This window comes from Cydia pomonella, chromosome 4, assembly GCF_033807575.1.
Source record: "Cydia pomonella isolate Wapato2018A chromosome 4, ilCydPomo1, whole genome shotgun sequence".
NCBI classification, from domain to species: Eukaryota; Metazoa; Arthropoda; class Insecta; order Lepidoptera; family Tortricidae; genus Cydia; species Cydia pomonella.
The window spans coordinates 5,428,493-5,450,479 of NC_084706.1; the positions used below are offsets into that span (position 1 = coordinate 5,428,493).

General features: G+C 38.2%; 1 protein-coding gene and 1 long non-coding RNA gene across 4 annotated transcripts in view; one reads left to right on the forward strand and one right to left on the reverse strand.

Annotated features, from left to right (window-relative positions):
• The first annotated feature begins 8,054 nt into the window (after window positions 1–8,054).
• Window positions 8,055–11,104, forward strand: LOC133516914 (uncharacterized). The gene is made up of 2 exons (XR_009799302.1): window positions 8,055–9,387; window positions 10,938–11,104. It is a non-coding gene; the product is annotated as an uncharacterized LOC133516914 (long non-coding RNA).
• A 3,145-nt stretch (window positions 11,105–14,249) lies between these two features.
• LOC133516910 (palmitoyltransferase Hip14) overlaps window positions 14,250–21,987 on the reverse strand; it is a 29,025-nt gene continuing 21,287 nt past the window's right edge. For 2 of the 3 annotated variants that reach the window (XM_061849948.1, XM_061849947.1), the window contains one exon: window positions 14,250–20,812. In XM_061849948.1, coding sequence (XP_061705932.1) covers window positions 20,567–20,812 — 246 coding nt within the window. In that variant the 3' untranslated portion in view covers window positions 14,250–20,566. The remainder of the gene's footprint in view (window positions 20,813–21,987) is intronic. The other variant, XR_009799301.1, reaches the window with a different exon arrangement.

Below are 21,987 nucleotides of genomic sequence, written 5' to 3' on the forward strand. Positions count from 1 at the left end.
TGTTTGTTTATAAGAAGCTAAAGTATATAGTAGAGAGTCCCACAGTAAAATTAGTAAAAAAAATATGACAGTAAAACATTAAAATTTATCATTAAATAGTTGACTTCTAAAAAGACGACCTCTAGCACCGGGGTCAGAAACAATCCCTGAAGGTTGTGCAAGTTCGTATAAACTCATCACAGGGCATTTATAATTAAAGCATCAAAACTTAATGAGTCGCTCCGAAGGTCCACTGGGTCACGGATTTATGACCCATGTAGACTATAAGTACCTACCTAGTGATTCAGTTGTGTAGGTTTATAGGAAGGTTAAGTTATGCCACGCTCCCTAAAAGAGGGTAAAAAAAAGCTGCTTGTGTGGCTTTATAAAATCACGCTGCAAGTGAAACAAGTGAAGCCACTCAACACGGAATGGCGCTCTAATAAATAATTATAGACCTGTAATAGGCTTCAAAAATCAAGTTTTAATTTTTTTTAATCTCACCCCATAATTGCATCCTGCCTACTAAAATAATAATTTAGTAATTTATTTGAGAATTTTGAGAATTTACCATAGTAGACTGTACGCGGTGCTTGTCAAAAACATAAGGTAGAAGTACTAGTGCTCGACGCTGCACTAGTCACCGACATGGGAACTTTATTTCATGGAAATATAGGTTAAATTTTAACAACGAAGATGTTTCTGTATTCGAACTTTATCCTTGTCATTTTGACATAAAGTGCCCATGTCGAGTACTAGTGCAGCGTCGAGCACTAGTAGTTCTACCTTATATGAGAAATGAGAGCCAAGTTCAATATTAAGAATATGTATGGTTGTTGACTTGCCGACAAAATAATTGAGATCTGTATGGGTGCCAAGTTCTGTGCTGTGTAGAAAATCCTGAAATATAAAGGATTAAACTTGGCTAGTTTTTTACCAACAAACCAAATTTTAGAGAAATATAATAGTCTATACGTAAAACTAGCCAAATCAAATCCTTTATAATTTCAGGACACATATTCTTAATACATATTCTTACAGCTCTTTTGTAAACGTTGCGTTTCATTTTAATTGGCATACGGGAGTCGCATAGAACTCCAAATAACGTTCTCCATTTCGGCCAGGCCGTCTGAATTCTATTTTGTATGTCCTTTTCAACACAGGGTTTCGGTGCAACGATGGTTCCTAGGTATTTAAATTGTTCCACTCTGTTAAGAGGTTTATTTACGATCGATGGACAAGGAATTGCATCCTTTCTTAGTACGGTCGCCAAATCTCAAAAGCCCTCTAGAAACACGATTTAATTGACTCGGCTCGGCCTTACCCACAACCGGTATCAATGTGTTCGGACAGTTCTCCTGATCACCGTACATGCGGTAGTAAAGCGGAAAAATGGTGGAGGGGATAGTAATGACGTCACAAAGATGGCGGCCGGACCTATTCTTTTTGGCGGTGTATCTCGAAAACCACTTAACCGATTTTAATCATCGAGGTGTCAAATAATAGCTTATATTATGGAGATTATTTCCTTTTCTACAAACATTTACGTGAAACCTATAGGAAAAAAAATAATCACAAAAAACAGTTTTTTTATAAAATTATTTTTTTTTATTTTGTAAATATCTCCGTAAATATTAGCATTTCGCAAATTTTGTTTAATATAAAACATATTGCTTCATTATCAAGGAATATAATGAGCCTTAAAACATACAGATCGAGTAATAAACAATGAAGCTACACTCATTTATTTGCGCATGGGTAACGATAACTGGCTTTTACCGGTCGAAACTGTGGTGACTGTTACGATACGTATTGAATGGAATTTATAGAGTATCGGTTTTAATTACTGAAATTATAATGACAATTATAAAAACCAGACACAATAATGTTACCTTACTTCGACGTTTAGTCTCTTTTTTCGTCTTAATCATAGGTAGGTACATATTTCTTTTTACTTAAAAATTTTATACAGGGTGAACTTTTAACCACCAGTCATACTCTGCGCAGCGACTTTATAGGTCATACTGAACAACTTTTACTATTAGTAGTCCCCAAGCCGCTCCGAGGCCAGATTTAATTGACTCAGCTCGGCCTTACCCACAACCGGTATCAATGTGTTCGGGCGTTTCTCCTGATCACCGTACATGCGGTAGTAAAGCGGAAAAATGGTGGGAGGGGATAGTAATGACGTCACAAAGATGGCGTCCGGACCTATTCTTTTTGGCGGTGTATCTCGAAAACCACTTAACCGATTGTATTCATCGAGGTGTCAACTAATAGCTTATATTATGGAGATTATTTCCTTTTTACAAACATTTACGTGAAACCTATAGGAAAATAATAATCACAAAAAACATTTTTTTTTATACATTTGGTTGGTAGGTTTGTCTTATGTTTTAAAGCAGTAAAATCTTTCAAGTCGAAACACAGTATAAATATACATTTTGTTGTCTAATCTAAAAGTATGATGTTCATTGTTTAAGACTGATTAGTTATTACTGAATTAAATAACATGCTATTTGTTATTTTTTAAATCAGGTATTAATTTATTCACTATGTATCACTATACAGGCAAAATGTGTATCATAGTTGGTCTGTAAGTACTTACTACTTGTGTCGAATATAGGTATAAGATGAAATTTTAACCACCAGCCATACTCTGCGCAGTGACGTTACAGGTCATACTGAACAACTTTTATTATGGCACCAATGCCGAATCACGCAAGAAAATTTGGATCTGGAATGACACCCACTGGCTGTGCCCTACCACACAAAGCGAGATGACATTCACAATGCCCATACCTCTCTTTTGGACGTAGTTTAAGGACGTACCCGGGTCCATGACGCATGCTCGCCACACCGCTGCTTAAAATAAGCTGACGCACCGTAAATTGAACTGCGTAAAAATCGCAAAAAATATTACACGGAGATCTTATGGCAGACACCGTACCGGTGACGTAAAAGACGCAACTGTTTTGCGAACAAAAAAGATTCGCGTGAAGCACGTCACTGCGATTCCGTACCGTCACCGTTTTTTAAACAGCGGTGTGGGGAGCATGCGTCAAAAACGGTACGCATACGACGCGTCACTGCGATTCCGTATCGTAACCGTTTTTTAAGCTGCGGTCTGGTCGCACCTTGTATTGTATTGTATTGTATTGTATTCGGGCGATTTTTCCGCAACTCGACGACTTGCGCCTATTTTGCGTGATATGTTGGGGGTGGGCTAGTCCTGCCAGCCCAGCTCCTCGAGGAATCCTATCAAACCTTTGATGTTGAGTAGGACCTCGGGGAGGTCTCTCGGAGATCCGAGATGTTTAGCCCTGTATGGAGTCACTCCGCTGCATTCCAGCACCACGTGAGAGGCTGTTTCTTCTGTCTCCATGCAACCTCGGCACAGGGGACTGTCTGTGACACCTGTTGTGAAAAGATGTTTGTTAAATAGTCCATGACCTGTTATGACACTGGTTACCATACTCAGTCGGACCTTCCCTAGTTGCAGGAGCGCCCTTGTGAGTTTTCCGTTGATGCCAGGCATGGCTTCTTTTGCCTGTCTGCATCCAGTCTGGTTCAGCCAGTGTTCTGTGTGTAGTTTCCCTGTACGTGCCAGCAGCATTGAGCGTACCTTGCTAAATGGTATCGGAAGAATCGGTTCCAGACCAATCGCCCCCGCATTCGATCCTTGCCTGGCAAGCTCGTCCGCAGCATCGTTACCTCGGGATCCACTGTGTCCCTTGATCCATTGTAGGGTGATCTTGTTATTATGACATACCTCGTGGCATTTGCCTAGGTTTGTTCTTGGCCACCAAACCAGAGCACCGTAACAGAGTAAGGGGCGGGTTATCGTCTTATAGAGCCAGAGGGTAATTTTCGGGTTGAGTCCCCACCTCTTATCAATCATCCTTCTGCACTGCCAGAAGACAACTCCCGCCTTGTCTATCCGTTTGTTGATGTGGTTGTTCCAATTGAGTTTATTGTCGAGAGTTAGTCCTAAGTACTTAACTTCATCGGACAGCTGTAGCTCAGTTTGGAAAAGTGTTGGTCTGGTAAAGTTGGTCGCACCTTTATATGGGACAGTCAAAATTTTTTTCGCGATTTCGGAATTGGTCCCATAGTAAAAGTTGTTAAGTATGACCTATAAAGTCGCTGCGCAGAGTATGACTGGTCGTTAAAAGTTCACCCTGTATAAAATTTTTAAGTAAAAAGAAATATGTACCTACCTATGATTAAGACGAAAAAAGAGACTAAACGTCGAAGTAAGGTAACATTATTGTGTCTGGTTTTTATAATTTTAATTATAATTTCAGTAATTAAAACCGATACTCTATAAATTCCATTCAATACGTATCGTAACAGTCACCACAGTTTCGACCGGTAGCCAAGTTGTCGTTACCCATGCGCAAATAAATGAGTGTAGCTTCATTGTTTATTACTCGATCTGTATGTTTTAAGGCTCATTATATTCCTTGATAATGAAGCAATATGTTTTATATTAAACAAAATTTGCGAAATGCTAATATTTACGGAGATTTTTACAAAATAAAAAATAATAATTTTATAAAAAAACTGTTTTTTGTGATTATTTTTTTTCCTATAGGTTTCACGTAAATGTTTGTAGAAAAGGAAATAATCTCCATAATATAAGCTATTATTTGACACCTCGATGATTAAAATCGGTTAAGTGGTTTTCGAGATACACCGCCAAAAAGAATAGGTCCGGCCGCCATCTTTGTGACGTCATTACTATCCCCTCCACCATTTTTCCGCTTTACTACCGCATGTACGGTGATCAGGAGAACTGTCCGAACACATTGATACCGGTTGTGGGTAAGGCCGAGCTGAGTCAATTAAATCTGGCCTCGGAGCGGCTTGGCGACCGTACTATCTGGTTCCAGAGAAGCCACAATACATACCTATACTCAGTCTTTTCTCTATTGACTCTCAAGTCTCTCAACCCCCTTTCTTCCAACGCCTCCTGCCAAGCTGTAAGATCTCATTGTACTTCGGTTAACGATTCAGCTAGAAGGACCACATCGTCGGCATACAGTAATGATTATGGTACTGGTTTTTGTATGTGACAATGTAAATCATCAAATTAATGTCAATATCAATGCAGGTATTGCAATTACGCTAAGAGACTAGAGTCAGACCGAGCTAAGTTGGCAACAATTTCGATAGCGTCATAATTTCACAGAACTTTGGCGTTTAAAATAACACTTGCGCAGTCTGTGTTATCAAAATGGCTGCCAAGTGTCAACTTAGCTTCGTCTGACCCTAATTTCAGCTGCATTTCAGTAATTGAACTATTTGAGTTAACATTCGTCTCAAAAATTGGTTTCGTCTGTTTTTGGTGGGATTTCACTTCTTTTTGCAAGTTCGTTATGACAATCTCCCATCCCCTAATTTAAAGGGTGGAGGGTGATTTACTAAAAATCCCTGTTATATACATTTTCAGACCTCTAGCATCAAAATTTGCGGAAGTCTCATACAAACTTTCATCCCCAAGTTTAATGAGTTAAGGGGTAAAAGTTTTAGATTTTTTTCGTTGTTTGTGTACTAATAGTAGCTTAGATGCATACCAAATTTCAGCTTTCTAGTAGTTCAGAAAATATCCTAAGAGTTTTGATGATCATCAGTGAGTGAGTCAGTGACTAAGTCGGGGTTTTTTAAGTATGAATAAAATCTAAAGTATAACAGCTATGTAATTAATAAGTCCACTATTGACATCATATCCCAAGAATTTTGTTCATCTGGTACGAGTATAATTCAAATCCAAGTTATGAAGGTTAAAAAAAAACGACGAAGCTCTTCGAAAAAAGATAGGTAGTGCCCTTGCGTTTCGCACGGCTCGTCTTGGCGGGGGCACTACCATGCTCCCAGATTGAGGACCTAAATTCATTGTGAGCTTTTATTTTGACGTGGTTCTTAAGAATGTAACGTTTCTGTGAAACCGTGTTTACCAGTGCATTCAGGCACTAAAATTATTTAATATTTAATTGTCGCTATAACTGCTCACCTTCACTCACCATTAAGTAAAGTTATTCGTAATAATAGGTTCAATCACTTGACGACCCACCGGTTTGGAAGTTTGAAAATAACAGTGAAATGGACTGGAAGAAGCTGCTGTTCATTCGCATTCGTGGATAGCATGTTATTAACCGGGCTTATAATCATTAAAATAGGTTGGCACGAGGTATGATTTAATTAAGGATTTTCAAGATACTACGAACAACGAAGACTATTAGCTAAGACTGTAAATAAACATCTTTCTAGCGTTGTCCCGGTATTGTGCGACAGTTCACTTGGGGAGCCAGAGGTCTGCTCGACAACCTAATTCCAATACCTACTTGGGACAGGCATTGGTTTATACAAAAGCGACTGCCATCTTACCTTTTGTAAGATTAATAATCAGTAAATCTTATTTATTTCTTAATCACACAGTAGCCTTACCATGAGTTTGACACTGATGTACTGGCATATTAGTGCAAGCGAGACGTATAGAAAGTAAGGTACGCAGACGTTAGCGTATGTCAGTGACAAACTCGTGGTAATAAGGCTATAAGATCTAGAATATCAAAGATTGCCTGTCAAACTTCAAAAGTGCGACCAAAAACGCAATGCAAGTGTATGCGTAAATTATCCTGAGATCAAATATATGTAGTGATAGCATTCAACAGATTAACCATCCGCAGCATCAGCATCAGGCAGCTCGCACTTTGCCAGCACGTCGCGAGTAAACTGTGCCTAAAATCATCCCTCACGGTCTGATGAATATTCATGCCGCGATCGACACGCCTTGCCTTCCTTCTGTGTAAACACTTATACGTGCCCTTTCAAGCCTTTCTTGTCTTACCGAGCAGATATCACTGATTGTCATAATAACACTGCGTCATCCATCATATTGGGTAAAAATCACAGAAAAATAAAACAATCACTAGTTAACAAAAGGTGTACAATTTCATCGACAAAATCTATCATTTAGACATTTTAGACTAAAATCGACAACGGCCTCTTAAGCAACAAAATGGCCAAAAAGAGCTCAATGTGAAGTTTAGGAACACCACTCTGAAACATAATTTCTACCCCAAATACCTGGGAATTACTCTTGACAGAAGTCTGAACTTCAAACAGCATCTTGGGAAAGTGTCTGCAAACCCGCAACAGCATCATTCAAAAACTAACCGGAACTACCTGGGATGCTAATGCAGCTACACTCCGGACCTCAGCACTGTCGCTGGTAAGTGGTATTTTAGGCCGAATAAAGCTCTGCCTTCTGGCTGAACAGCGCTCACACTTCCCTGGTTGACGTCCAACTCCATCACACAATGCCTCTCATCTCTGGATGCCTCAAGCCCACACCGATTTATTGACTACCAGTCCTATCCGATATACTACCTCCTCATATGCGGAGAGAAAGATGCCTTGGCCTTGAAATACAATAGATCTGGGCATCCCCAAACTTACCTGTCCATGAAGACCTTCACAATGTTAAAAAGACAAGATTTAAGTCTCTCCATCCTCCAGCGCTGAGATTCCATGATCCAGCACCAATGTCTAAGCTACGGGACTCTTGGGAATCTGAATGGGAATCAAGATTTCTCTCTGGCGACGTATCTAAGCCTAATACAAAGACACGACCTGCTGGCTTTGCGGAGCTCCAACGCGTTTGGTGCATGCTGAATCGGATAAGGACGGGAGTTGGGAACTGCGCCTATTTATGGCACAAATGGAAGTAGTGCGAATCACCAGTATGTCGGTATGGAGCACCCAAACAGACCGTACACCATACGGTATTTGGCTGTCCTCTAACCAAATACCATGGGCAAGTGGAGGATTTTACCACCTTAACCAAAGAAGCGGTACAGTACATTTACAGTGTTTTCTTCAGAGATTTCTCTGAAGTAGAGTAACACAATAAGCAATACGAGAAAAAAAAGGGAAGGTGAATTAGTACATTGTGCAACGAGGGGGAAAGTGAAATTTTGGATAAGAGGGTGGTAATAATAAAATACCCAAGTTTGCAATATTTTTACTCCCGGAGTAACACATCCCAGTTGTAAAGAAAAAAAAATCAATCAATAAATTTTTCGTGTTATGGCTCCATCAAGGTGTTGATGATACTGCCAATGTCGAGGTTGGATAAGACACGGCTAGTATATCAATCTTATCATATTACGATCATAGTGTTCGGTGGAGTATCCGATCAATGTGCAAAAAATACAAATTACCACTAACTAATAGACTACATACAACTATTAAACAATATGAACACTACAGTACCCCTAGTGTAAGTTTTATCGACATCATAACGTGACGAACGCGTTTGCGTTAAGTGTCATTTTGTATAGGATTTTGAGTTTCCAAAACGTCCCGCTTGGCGCGCTCTTTCTAAATCACATACAAAATGAGACTAAACGCAAACGCGTACGTCACGTTTCGAAATCGAATTTATTTACACTAGGGGTACAGAACAACTACAGTATAAAAACAGACCTATTCAGCCACGATTGAAAATTATTTAAAAATATTTTAAACGGCTGTTAAATTAATCAAATTAAATAATTTTAAACAAAAACAAAAATATTAAATTATAAACGTCACTATTTTAAAAGAAAAACTCATTCATGCTACTTGGTTTATATGAATAAGTGACATAATTAAAAAAAAACTATTACTCCCTAGGGAGTATCAGCTTTTGTCCTTCAGCACACCTGCATGAAATAAGATCTTTTTCGAGCAAATGTGATGAAAAAGTAAAAATACATCATTAAGTATTTGTACATCCCTTTCATGATCAACGATATTTAAAAGAACAGTGTCCTTTTTGGAAGATTGGAGGCTTTCCTGACAACTTATTTAACTATTTCTGCATGGTCGCTAAGCGTATTTGATGAAAGCCAGCCCTCAAATACCAGCGCTGGCGCCTTTTCAACACTTATCAGAACAGATCGTGGTGTAATCAAAGTTCTCGATAAAAAAGCGCCGTGCTGGTTATCAATTTGTGTCATTCAAACCCCTTTTTTAACGCACGTTCAAAAAACTTGTGCGACGAGGCCTTAATATTTTTTAATTTTTATTTTCTTGTTTATATTATAGTGAATGCATTATAAACTAACTTTCGAACTGTCAGTGTCACTGTCAAGTAGTTGTCAATGTCATATTCATATCACATTCGCATTATGTAGCACGGTTTCCCCGAGATCCTCAGCTCACGCGGTCTACGACTCAAACTCACTGTTTTATTGATTAGAGATTCGTACACTTGCAGTTTAAATTTACATTCTCTCGAAATGTTCCGCTTACCTTTTGGTGAAAGGGTCGACCCCATGGAGGAAAAACGACAAGCTAGAGAAAACACCATCAATAGTGTTATTACATTCTGTATACTTTGCGCTGCCATAAGAGTCGGTTAGTATACATTTTAGCGCTAAATATATATGTATTAATTCATTAATTTGTTCATATACACGTCTTCCTGTCTTACACTTTTGTAGTATAAAGTATTTGACCAGATCTTCAAATCCAACAAGTTAACCAAAGTCATCTACAGTATGTCTGTCTACAAAGACTACCGTTTTGAAAAAGATAAGGTGTAAAAGGTAATATAAAATAGGTAACAAGGATCGGAAAATGGTGTCCCTTACTTACTTCTTAAATTTAGCCCAGGGATCATCAAAATTTTTGGCCCATGGGTTGCTGCATGGTGTTTGCTTCCTTTTCAGGGCCAATAATAATAGCCGTAGTATATTGGCCCCTTTTATAATCATACCAATACAAAATTTTAATGTAATGGCTTTGTGTAACTCAAGGATATTTCGAGATATGGTCAGACATAAAGACTAAATTAAAACTATGCCTTCAGTGAGATTGGTTGTGAGCACTCTGGTCGGCATAGAGGAAACATGCTGTTCTTAAACATATCTCAAGTTTTATAATACTAAAGGTAATTTCATTAAACAATTTTATTTCAAAATACTATACTTTGGCCGATCTAAGATGGGTCCTGTGACATTTTAAATAATGCTTTCTTGAGACAATGTCTTGTCACACCATTACTTTTATATGCCTAAAACAAATATACTGCACATGTTTTCATGTAATAACTCAACATTTAAGCAATATTAATAGCATATGATGTAGTTTTGCTCAAAATTTGTTGAAATAATCCAATATGAACTTGCATGGTGACATCTTACAAAAGTTACTTCATTGATCAGTGTCGACTAGGGAGTGTATTGATAATAGATATGAGTAGATTAAAATAATGTCAGTTTTAAATAAATCAAATGATCTTAATCTGATGATCATTAATATTTGTATTAAAGAAGTGAATGAATGGCAAGAGCGGTTTTTTTTCTCATTCACCACTAAAAATATCATAAATTTACTAATAGAATGTTTTGACTGATTTGGCTGTTTATACAATACAACCATTGCCCTAAAAAAAGTAAAATTATAGATACTTTGGCATCACTACAAGAAACATCATATGAAGTGTCACAGGACCCATCTTAGACCAGTTGAAGTATAATGGTGATACATTGGACAGGATGAGTTGACCAGAAAAAAAAGAAAATTTGAACTACACAACAGTAGGTAATGATTAACTGATGACAACAAGGGATGGTCAGTGTCTGAACCTAGAGGCTATGACAAAGGCCTCTAGGACACAGTTAACTGATAATATGGTACCACCACTCATTGCCTAATCTAGCTAAGTGCAATCTAGGAGAAATTAATATAAGATGAATAATAAAGAATTAGTGCTTATATAGGAGCTTTGTTACTTGTTGAATTTTAGCCCAAATATTGGTAGTAAGCACTAAGAAATAACAAATGATAACCTCCTTGATTAATCAAAATAATGATATGGGAGGCCTTATAGACCTCTAGGAAGCTAAAGGAAACATTAAAAGGATGATATAATTAATGATTAAATTGTATGGTGTTTGTTTCAGCCCCACTGATCCTGGAGCACAGCGGCATATAAACAACCCCAACAGCCAATGTTCAATTACTCTGCCATTCTGTTTTGCACTACCATCACAGTGATCTTTCATTACTCCTCCATGGCCTGTTTCAGTCCAAATATTATGAAATAAACTTACTGTAACTGTTATTTTAACTCGGTGGTTTTAATTGCCTTTGCCTGTTGGTGGCAGTCAAGCATAATCCTTAATTCAAGTTGTTTAATCAGGTTCTACATACAGGTTATACATATAACTACTCTTCCATGAGAAAGTTGTCTTCTATAGACAGTATTCAAGATGTGTAAAACAAAAGTGGACAACTGCATGTGACAGCTTCTCCACACAACCATATTCCCCATTTTAATCTCCGGATATTGATGTTATAGAAAATTCGATCTATATAAACCACAGCTAATGCATATATGGTATGTTTTTTTGATTTTTGAAAAATTATATGAGTAGTAAGTAAGACTCAATAGGCATATGCCTTACGAGAAACGGTCGAAGAGATAGTTCATAGCCGGTAACCACTACCAATTTTAAGATAAAGATAGTTATTCAAGTGCGCGCTTATGAACGTCAAATAAAGCTACAACGGCTCTAACCAACCTCTGACCTGAGAAGATTTAAATCCCCCCCTCAATTGGAGGACGGTATCCCAATATGGACCGGCAAGAAACTCGGCGGGACACATATTTTCAAAACATTACATCTTATAATTAACATGCATTCTTCTTCAACCTAGCGTTTTCCCGGCGTAACGCCAGGGTCCGCTTTTCTACTTAATCTTTAATTAACATGCATTAAATAAGAAAAAATACAATTTAGATTACTGTAGAAATCAAGCAAGTATGTTGCTGGGCGTGATATTAACCCCAAACTGCATGGGCGTAGGCAGGTACGGCAGCAGCAGCAGGTAGTGGCACGCGCGGTTTTAGTTAACAATAAACAAAGGATAAGCCGTAGGGAGCCAGCTACAAATCTAACGACTATACGCAAAGAGTGAAAATGGGAGGCTTCATTAGCGACGAAACGGATATAACTTATGGTGTCCCCCAGGGAAGCGTTCTGGAGCCCACGTTGTTTCTTATTAATATGAATGATTTGACGAAAATCTCAAACTACAACGTGGGCACATCTGCTCTTATGCTGATGACCCAGCTATAGTGTTAGTTTTCGATGGAGAATCCTGGGAGTCAGTGTTCAGAAGTGCAGAATCAGGCCTCCGCAGAGTGGCAGTATAATGGCTTAGAAATAACCTTACGCTTAATGCCAGTAAACAAATCATATATGTTTTAGTAGGTAAATATGACAGTTCGCAGCCTAATGTTAACTTCAAAAATAAAAATACACATGTGTAACCAAGATGATCCTTCCCCCTGTGAATGCATCGAAGTGGAAAAAGTAAAATTCACTAAATATCTAGGTTTACTACTTGATCAACGCCTCTCATGGCACATGCAACCCGAAAACGTAAACAATAGAATAAGAAAACTTAATTGGATTTTCAAGATTTTTAGATAATCTACAACTATGTAAATTAGCTAATCGATATCCATCCTAGTGGATACACTTATACAACAGTTATCTGTACCGCGTAAATTATTAACTAGACATAACATATAGGCTGAACACATACGCTAATCCACACACGCGTGTACACGCACAGCAAACACATACAAACACACACACACATATCCTCATCACATGCATAGTATTTAATTAGTTTAGAACACAAAATCAAATAGCATATATAACAAATTAGCTATAAAACTTTCATGTGTACAATATTTCCCAACAAATATCCTGATACAGGTTCATTCACCCAAAAGGAAGTCCGAACCACTGTTGGCAATTTGTAAACCATTACATGATAAGGAAATAAATAATTTTTCATTTTTACATATTAGCAATATGATCTGGATCCTATAACTGCCGGGAGACCATCTTGGTACCTGAGTAAGTCACAAATAATGACGGCATACAGGTGACCTCTGCCGAAATTTGCAAATTGTAATAAGTCACGCATACTCGTACATACTGTGTGTTACATGAAACTAAAGGTTTTAAATGTATGTACAGGCAGCATCAAAAGTAGCGGATGAAACAACGCGCCAAAAGTATGTAATATTCCAGATAACTGTTCCAAATATAGATACATTTCTAAAATTAAATGAAATATTTTTTTTATAATTGACGCTTTAGCAACCTCTATGTTGTCATATCGAATGATGTACTACAAAAAATAGATGTACGCCACGTTGATATATGAAGCTTTTTTTTACTTTTACTTACGTGTATGGAGGACCCCCTAAAATGTATATTTTTCATACACTTGCTCGTAAACGGTGTTATTGTATTGTATGCCAGCATACTGAGATGGAATGAGCTATATTATGCCCCCCGTGGCCGTGGGTATGGGCGTAATAGATTTTTTTTTTTCATTACGGCCATGGGCATATTGGGCATAAGGTTTTTTAAGTCAGTATTATATGAGATTTATTTTTAAAATATGTACTGACGTTTATAATGTTTTTCTGTGTGTTTATAAATATTTAATTTAATACCCGTTAAATATTTTTAATAGGTGCCAGATAGGTCTGTGCTTTCGATGCCTAACCTGTCCAAAATGTACAATATGGCAATGTTAATGTCACCGTAGTAAAGAATTATTTCGCTTAAAATTTAGTTTATCCTCACAAGTGTGATGAAAAACTTGTGCCACGGCACGGGCGGTACAAGAATTACAAAATCATGTTGATTAAGGTGTAAAAAAACTTTGGTCTCGTTGTGGCACATACAACTTTTCTCCTTCGCATTATGTAGATCACATATCATATAAAGGAAACAAATAACCCATTTACCCAACTTTTTTGCTGTCTCACTAAGTGAGCAAAATTCGATTTTTCTTTAAGCATCTAGACACCCTTGTTCGAGCATTTAAGGTAAAAAATAAATTAAAATTTTATACATACCACCAGAGCTCAAAAAAAAAAAATTCGGAACGGCACTCCAAAAGCGCCAATTACATCCACACTTCCCAATGTCGGGCCTGATTATCGTTTTCCGTTACACGTAATATCAGCACATCGTTAACAATATTTGAAATGTAAAAAAACGTCTGATATTTTTGCAAATGAACCATTTTTTTTTACATTTCAAATATTTTTAACGATGTGCTGATATTTGGTGAAACGGAAAAATACCCTTGCTCGGACCCGACGTCGGGCCTGATAAACTGTGGATGTAATTGGCACTTAAGTTGTGGAAATAGTAAATAAAATAAATACTGCAAGAAAATGCATAATACTGTTTTTAATTTTGTAATGGCATCAATACATCCATAATATAAAGACTTGATATTTATATTATAATAAGGCAAAGTATTATGTTTACAAAAATAAAAGCAACATTTACTACGAGTTACAAGGTACAACATGACGCACCGCGCGACGTTGCGGCACGAGAAACAGAGGGCCTACCGCGAACCAACCACATCGTTCGATCATCTATTTCCCGCTCAATTACTAAGGAGCTATAAAGAGGCAGATAAAGATGTTTCGAGGTTCGCGGTAGGCCCTATGGTGAAGGCTAAACCCAATGCGACGCACGATTCCTTATAAAACATATATTACACCAATTACCTACCCATTTTTACAAGGTTTTATATACTTTCGCCCTCTCCTTAATTTTACTTACTTATTTTTTTAAATCTTTATTGCACAAAATACATAAATCAAATGGAAAACTTAATACAAAATAGCATTCCCGACAAGGGCGCATCCAGTTTTGTAGTCATGGGGTCGCATAGTCAAATTCTTTTTTAGAGTTTAGTAAAATATCTACTGTTGTCCTAGACCCAGCCCAGGGTCCAGGGGAGATCATGGAAGATTGTCACCAAATATTAAAAATATACGTAGGTAATACACCAAGTACTTAGCTTGCATACCAAATCTACGAATGCAATATAAAAGTCAATCCAGATGGAACAATGAAATTACCAATTTGATAATTAATTAAATTGGCGTCAATCTCATCTAATCGGCGAGCCGAAGTCCTTTTTCATTTGTGCATCCGCACCACACAATTTAATCAGACTTTGCGGAAATTTGGGTCTATATTGGAACGCATAATTTTTCCTGTCTATTTTCACTTCGCATAACAACTATTGGCATAACAACGTTAAGCATAACTATTGATCCGAATAAATTGAGTATCCTAATTTTTATGCGCATAAGCCTGTCTTGCCTAAACGATTTTCGCCCTACAGGTTAAATGTCATAAGATTCTTATGTCGAATTCTTCTATACGTATAGCCTAAATTCGAATATCCTAATAATTCTAACCTAACCTAACCAAACCTGCATTTCTGGCAACAGTTCGTCTTTGTGGGAGCCGCGGTTCTAACCTAACCTACACTTATTTGCTGGCAACAATTCGTCTTTATGTGAGTCGCAGTTCTTACCTAACCTTACCTGCTTTTATGAAAACAGTTCGTCTTTGTGAGGATCGCAGTTCTAAACTAACCTAACCTGCATTTCTTCAAGTTTGAAAATTATGCGCATAATATATTAGGAACACAGCTTTTTAAGCGATTTGAAGCATTATTATAATGACATTTATGCGAAATAGCGTCATGCCAATCGTGTTATGCCATGTGAAAATATGACAATCCATTTTATGCGAAAAAGAGAGTGCGATCAATCTTTCTGCAACATTAAGCATACATCGATTCGGGGGATTCGCAGAGAACGTGTAAATTATTTCAAGAATGACAGAGTGGAAGTAGGAATTTGACGTTTATGGTGGCACTCCACACTGTCATTGCAAATTCTGCGCAGAGTTAACTTGGTCCAACTAGAACAACTTTCAACGAATTTAAAGTTGAAATTTGTGATGTCATTAGAATATACGAGTATGGCACTAGCGACCCGCCCCAGGTCCGCACGGGTTACTTAAAATTTTAACAAATTATACACCTAAACCTTCCTCAAGAATCACTTTGTTGATAGGTGAAAACCGCTTCAAAATCCGTTCAATGTTTTTGAGTTTATCGCGAACATGCAGACAGACTGACGCGGTGGGGAACTTTGTGTAGTGATGGTGCATACTGCATAATATATGGTGCGTGCTCTGTCTAACCTGTCAACACTTGTCAAATTGTGCAGAATAAGAAACTATCTATCCACCAGATTTTCAGAATCTGCCAATAATAATAAAAAAACACTTAGATGTGAATTGCCCCACGTTACAATTAATTTCTTTTATTCATTATGGTGACTTTGGTGACGATTCGGTGCTCAATATTAAATTGAATTGTAGTTCATTAAGTACACAAATTTAACGCCCATGGATATTTGCGCGAGTCATTTTTAGAATCGGTAAGTGAAAAGTCACTAGCAATAACAAACAAAATGTAAGGAAAAGTGTTAATCTATATTGCCACTGTAGCGTCCGTATTTTGATATCGATTTATAGAAGATATTGCTTGAAAACCGTGATGCAAAATATGACAGCTGAATAGATGTCGCAGTCGAATAAGCTTATCAATAGGTCCATGGTAACTCCACAAATATAGCAATAGATCGATTAGAGGGCAAGAATGATCTCGTATGTTAGAACTCACAATATTAGAGAAAGTGCAATATTGACATCCAATTCGTACTTAACAATGACACATTTTTAACATTTAATTGGTTCAGCATCTAAACGACCATATGTAATAATAATAAAGCACAAGCCACTAGGGCAGCGCCTTAAGTCTGCTGACTCTTAAAAACCACCTGTCCTGCATATAGGCTTTCGGCCTCGCATGATAGTATCGAAATTGTCTCGCTGGAATGCCCTCGGCCAATCGCGGAATTCGGCAGTCAATCTTGGCAATCTCTCCAGAGATTTTGGAATCGCGGATTGCATCGGTTTACAGATATTTAATCATTGAGATGTATCTGATCTTATATCCTTCGGCCTCACACAGCACACCTACTGTTGCGTCAGCCCTAGCATGCCATATATAACAATACGTTACATATTGCAAGCCACCACATTTGGAAAGAAATCCTGTCATAAATCGTATTTTTTTAAACATGTCATCTTTTAATGGACAAGTTTTGAGTTTTATATACTTTAATTTTGGACGTATAACACCCACATTTTCGAGTAGCTGCCAAAGGCGACTAGCTGCCGATGATTTTCCGATCGGCGCACACCTCTAGGTCGGACGTCGGGCCCGAGCAAGAATATTTTTCCATTTCACCAAATATCAGCACATCTTACAATAATAATAATAAAATTCATTATTGCACACTACATAAAACACAGATACAGAAATTGAGAAAATATATACATTGGGTACAATATTTATCATGTAAAAAATACTTTAGTCTCTAATTGCCAAAAATGTTCATTGTTTGATATTTTTGCATATGAACCATTTTTTTTACATTTCAAATATTGTTAACGATCGATGAGCTGATATTCCGAGAAACGGAAAACGTTTATTAGGCCCGACATCGGGACTGACTTCGGTCCCAATATCGGGAAGTATGGCCCTAAATGAATAAGCCGGTCTCGACTTAACCCTTTTCCAGGCATAGTACGATTTATCGACCACATACGCGCCATTAGAATTTCAACTTTAGCATGCCGATTTAAGGTTCAAATTAGATTACACTTTCAGGAAATGTTACTTGTCTTCAAATGAATCATAAAAGCTGGATTAATTGGAATATATTTGGTTTTTTTGGGAAAACCTTGTAGATTGGTGCGGCCTGGAAAAGGGTTAACAAGATACGTTTTGCCATGTTTCCATTGAAAGTTGTAAAATAGTAACGTGTATGTTTACAATGCGCCCTAGGTGACTTAAGTAAAAAAAAATCACTTAATATTTTTTCTAATAAATTAATTTCATCTGTTACATTTATTTTTCATTTCATTTGTTACAAGTAAGAAATATAACAAAAAGTAGTAATAGTGTAATTTTAAATATTAAAGCGAAAAGCTTAGCCGTGCGTCGCAGAGTGCACGCGGTAGCTTGAAAATGGACGAACGCTACTCTATCCAAATGTAATCTCCATTTACCTCTCTGGATGTTGATATTTAGAAAATACCTATGTTTACACAATCATAAATTAACCACAGCTATGCTTCTTTGTTTGAATTGTTTGGATTTTTTAATTACCTTATTATAGAGGTACAATAATATAAGTAGAGATGAAATGTGGAAGGGGGGGAGATAACCGAACGAGATGCTCTTATGGAACTTTCAGTAGGAGTAGCAGAGAAAGCGTTATTATTGTTTGTCCTTGTCACAGTCTCGCATTTTTTTTATTCCCCACCATGAATTTAGTATGGTTTATGGTGGATAACAAATAACCCGACCGTATTACGTGGGTTATGTTTGGTATGTTCTCAGGAATTTTAAAGCGTGTATTTAATTTCGTCGCATTGCGTATGTTTAGTCACTCACGGGCCCACTATTTATTTATAAGGGTGACGTTCTAAAAATTTAAGAGGTATATGGATTTTTCTCTCCTAACTCTAATAAAAAAAAATCAAAAAATGCCAAATAAAGGTATATAGTAATATACCTACATCAAATCGTGTAAAATATATAATGTTAAGATCCAGAGAGGAAAATGGGGACTAGGTTTGTATGGAGAAGCGTTCGTCCAATATTCTCTTAAATATATAATACAGTTAGTTTGTGGAATAGAACTCTCTTAACTACCGGAACGACTAATATTCCGTAATATTGAGAAAGAGGAATCATTAAAAACTTCACGCTCACAAATGGCGAGTCCGTTACAAAAATATTTGGATCGCAAGTGTTTGATATGAGTATAACAGTACATTATTAGATTAGAAGGAAGCTTCGTTTCTTAAAGTACATAGGTGCAGGTGGCATCACACATTCCTGACTTTAACCTCCGGGGTCGTTAGGTTGACGATATTATCCTACAAAATCTGATTTTTATGAGTGTATTGAACTCTAATCATTTAAATGATTTATCAGAGGGCTGTTGTATAACATCTTACAACTCATAAGTTTTGGTAAAAAGTAATGGAATCCCGTTGCGAAATTCAGCAAGAATTGCCAACGTGAAGACCGACCATAAGACGCTAAATTCAGGAATAAGTATACCTTTAATAACTATCCCCAACGGCAACTTTTACAGGTCAATTTTTACACCTGGCATTTCAATACTATTTGTATCACAAACTTTTATTTTTTTACTCAAAATGTACCGTCAGAATGTGACAGGTGTCAAAATTGATTTTCCATCGGGTATAACACACACTCGCCCAAGCCGCACGCACACAATAACATACCTACATAATTACAACTTGTTCGCTCGGAATAACTTTAATTAAACCTATTAAACATTAATTCCATATTGTTCAATAATTAATTAATTATAAAAATTACAAGGTCAGCGCGACCGCGCGAAGCGACGAACTTTTTTGGTAAACATTACTATAATAATAATAGAGTTTAGAATCGCGGCGTACACAATACACGTGTACGCATAACCTAAGTTGTACTACAAAAAATATAGTTTATATAGTCCACCTGCGGAGATCGATGTGAGTACGCGTGCGAGCGCAAATCGCGCGCGTGAAGTCCGGACCGGACCGTGTCGGAACCGGTACGGACCGCGCCGGGACCGGTAGGATCGCGTCGGAACCGGACCGGACTAGACCGGCGCACTGCTGACGGCGACGCGCGCCCCGGACACCTGACTACGACCGTCGCAACATTTATAAGTTTTACTCGGAACTGCGGTAAGAAAGTAAGTTCGAGGGTTACAATATACTAGATTGTAAGTGGGGAGGTATTTGACAGATTTTAACTACATGTATTTCGGGTCGGATGCAGATTTATTGTAAGTGTTATTTAGATATAGATTTTTTAGTAGCGAAGTGTTTCGTGATAGTATTTTGCAGTGGCGGGGTTTTGTACAACTGATTTACTCAACGCGCCGCTACTGATGGTTTGTTATTAGTACTTAAGGCTCAGAAAGGGAACATCGATGTCTGAGAGGTTCGTATTTATAAAGTCACTATACAACATTATTTACATAAATATAGATTCTACGTATATATTTGTAAACAAGTATTACGATTTTAAATAGGCCGATTTTAGCCTATTTTATAGATAGACACTCCGTGGCTTGGTTTAAAAAAAAATATACATTAGTAAACAATTTGAGTTTAGAGAGCGAAAATAATTTTCCAATATTGGTTTAGTAAGAGAGTAAAAAAATTGTACTTACACGTATTTCGTGTCACAATCCAGCTTCGGAGCTTTCTAGAATAACCAAAGGAGTACGTTTCGTAAGCGACAGTCTAGCGGAACGCTCCCATTTTAAAATCATCGTCAATATAAAAAGATGCAAAATTCAAACTTTCTACGGGAGGTCGACCGTTAGCGCGTGCGTTATTCAAATTCGCGGCCGTTTTCTACCGACAAATTCGTTCGCTACTATAGTCGCCAAATAAGTGTTAAAATCTGTCTTGTATCTCCTCGTCGTTCGCACGCATAAAACTTGTAGACGCAGCGGCGGCGGCGGCGGGGGCGGCTACACGGGCTCGCCGTCGGCAGCGCGCGCCGAGCCTCACACCACGTGCTGCAGCATGGGCGCCGAGTCGGCGTCGGCGTCGTCGGCGGCGGCGGCGGCGGCGCCGGCCCGGGACCAGTCGGCGCGGCGCGGCGCGACGAGGCCGCAGAGGCGCAGGTTGAAGAAGTCCACGCAGTTGAGCAGCGGGCCGCGCGAGAAGGGCGAGCGGCCGCCGCGGGCCGCGAAGTGCCGGTAGCGGCCGCGGTTCAGCTGCTCGTTCGTCGTCATGCCGAGGCACACCACCTGCGGGACACCGGTACTCGAGCGAGGTTTTTAAAATCCCGGTATGTGGCTTAGCTGGCCCTGCGATTAATTTCTTGCGGTATCAGTCTTGCTAAAACCGCCGAACCACGTTGGAAGTCGCACTGCGATTTCTGTGTTTGCGTTTTTTACGTTCAGTATGACAATGGATTTCCGCAGAGTAGCATGTATTGTGGCTTTAGTGATAAAAAATAGAAAGCTTAGAAAACGTCGCCAACGTAGGTCCTGGGTGCGTGCGTTAGAACAGATCAAATAAATTTGAAAGGATATATTTGTCAAATGTACAGTGATGTCAGTGATGTGTGAAATAACCGAAACTATTTTTTTTTTCACTACTACAAAATGTCAATAGCCGTAATCAGTAGTTTTGATAAATTACACCATTTTCGCTATTTACCGGCAACGTGCTATCTGACTCCGATGACATAACTTGTTGCACTTCAACACACCTCACTACTGCGCTCTCGAAGCCAAACTGACGAAAAAAATCGCGTTTGCAAACCACAAGTCGAATTGTAACAAGTAACGTTTTTAAAATCAGTCACTGAAATAAATCATATGTGCGTGCACTTATAAAGCATGCTGTTATGCTGTACGACTTTTTCCGGTTCTGAAACCGCAAGAAATTCATCGCAGTGCGCAATGCCGGATTTAGAGGTCTGGAGGCCTCGGGCAATAAAGGAGTGGAGGCCCCCTGGCCCCAAATTTTTCCAAAATTTAAAATGGAAAATTTTTCGAATTCTCTATTGTGGGGGGCCCCTCTTTTGTGGAGGCCCGGGGCAGTAGCCCCGGTTGCCCTCCCCTAAATCCGGCCCTGGAAGTTCGTCCTAAGCCTATTACAGTATCGTTCCGATTTTTTTCGAGAACGCGATCTTTATAAAATAAAGCTAGTTACGAGTGGAGTTATTAATAATGACGAAATTTAAAACACTCACTTCACTTTTAAAGGAAATATCCTAAAAAACTTTTCCATTCCTTTAATATTCTATAAAAACAATTATTTTTGAAACGTAACCGAAATAAAAGGTGTTGAGTCGAGAAGTTGAGTTTTATCATAAAGGTTTGAAACCCCAGGTAGGCGGTGGCATATCGGACGCGATATCTGAATGCTAATTATACCCATACCCCCAAAATTTTATGAGCAGAAAGGAATGAAC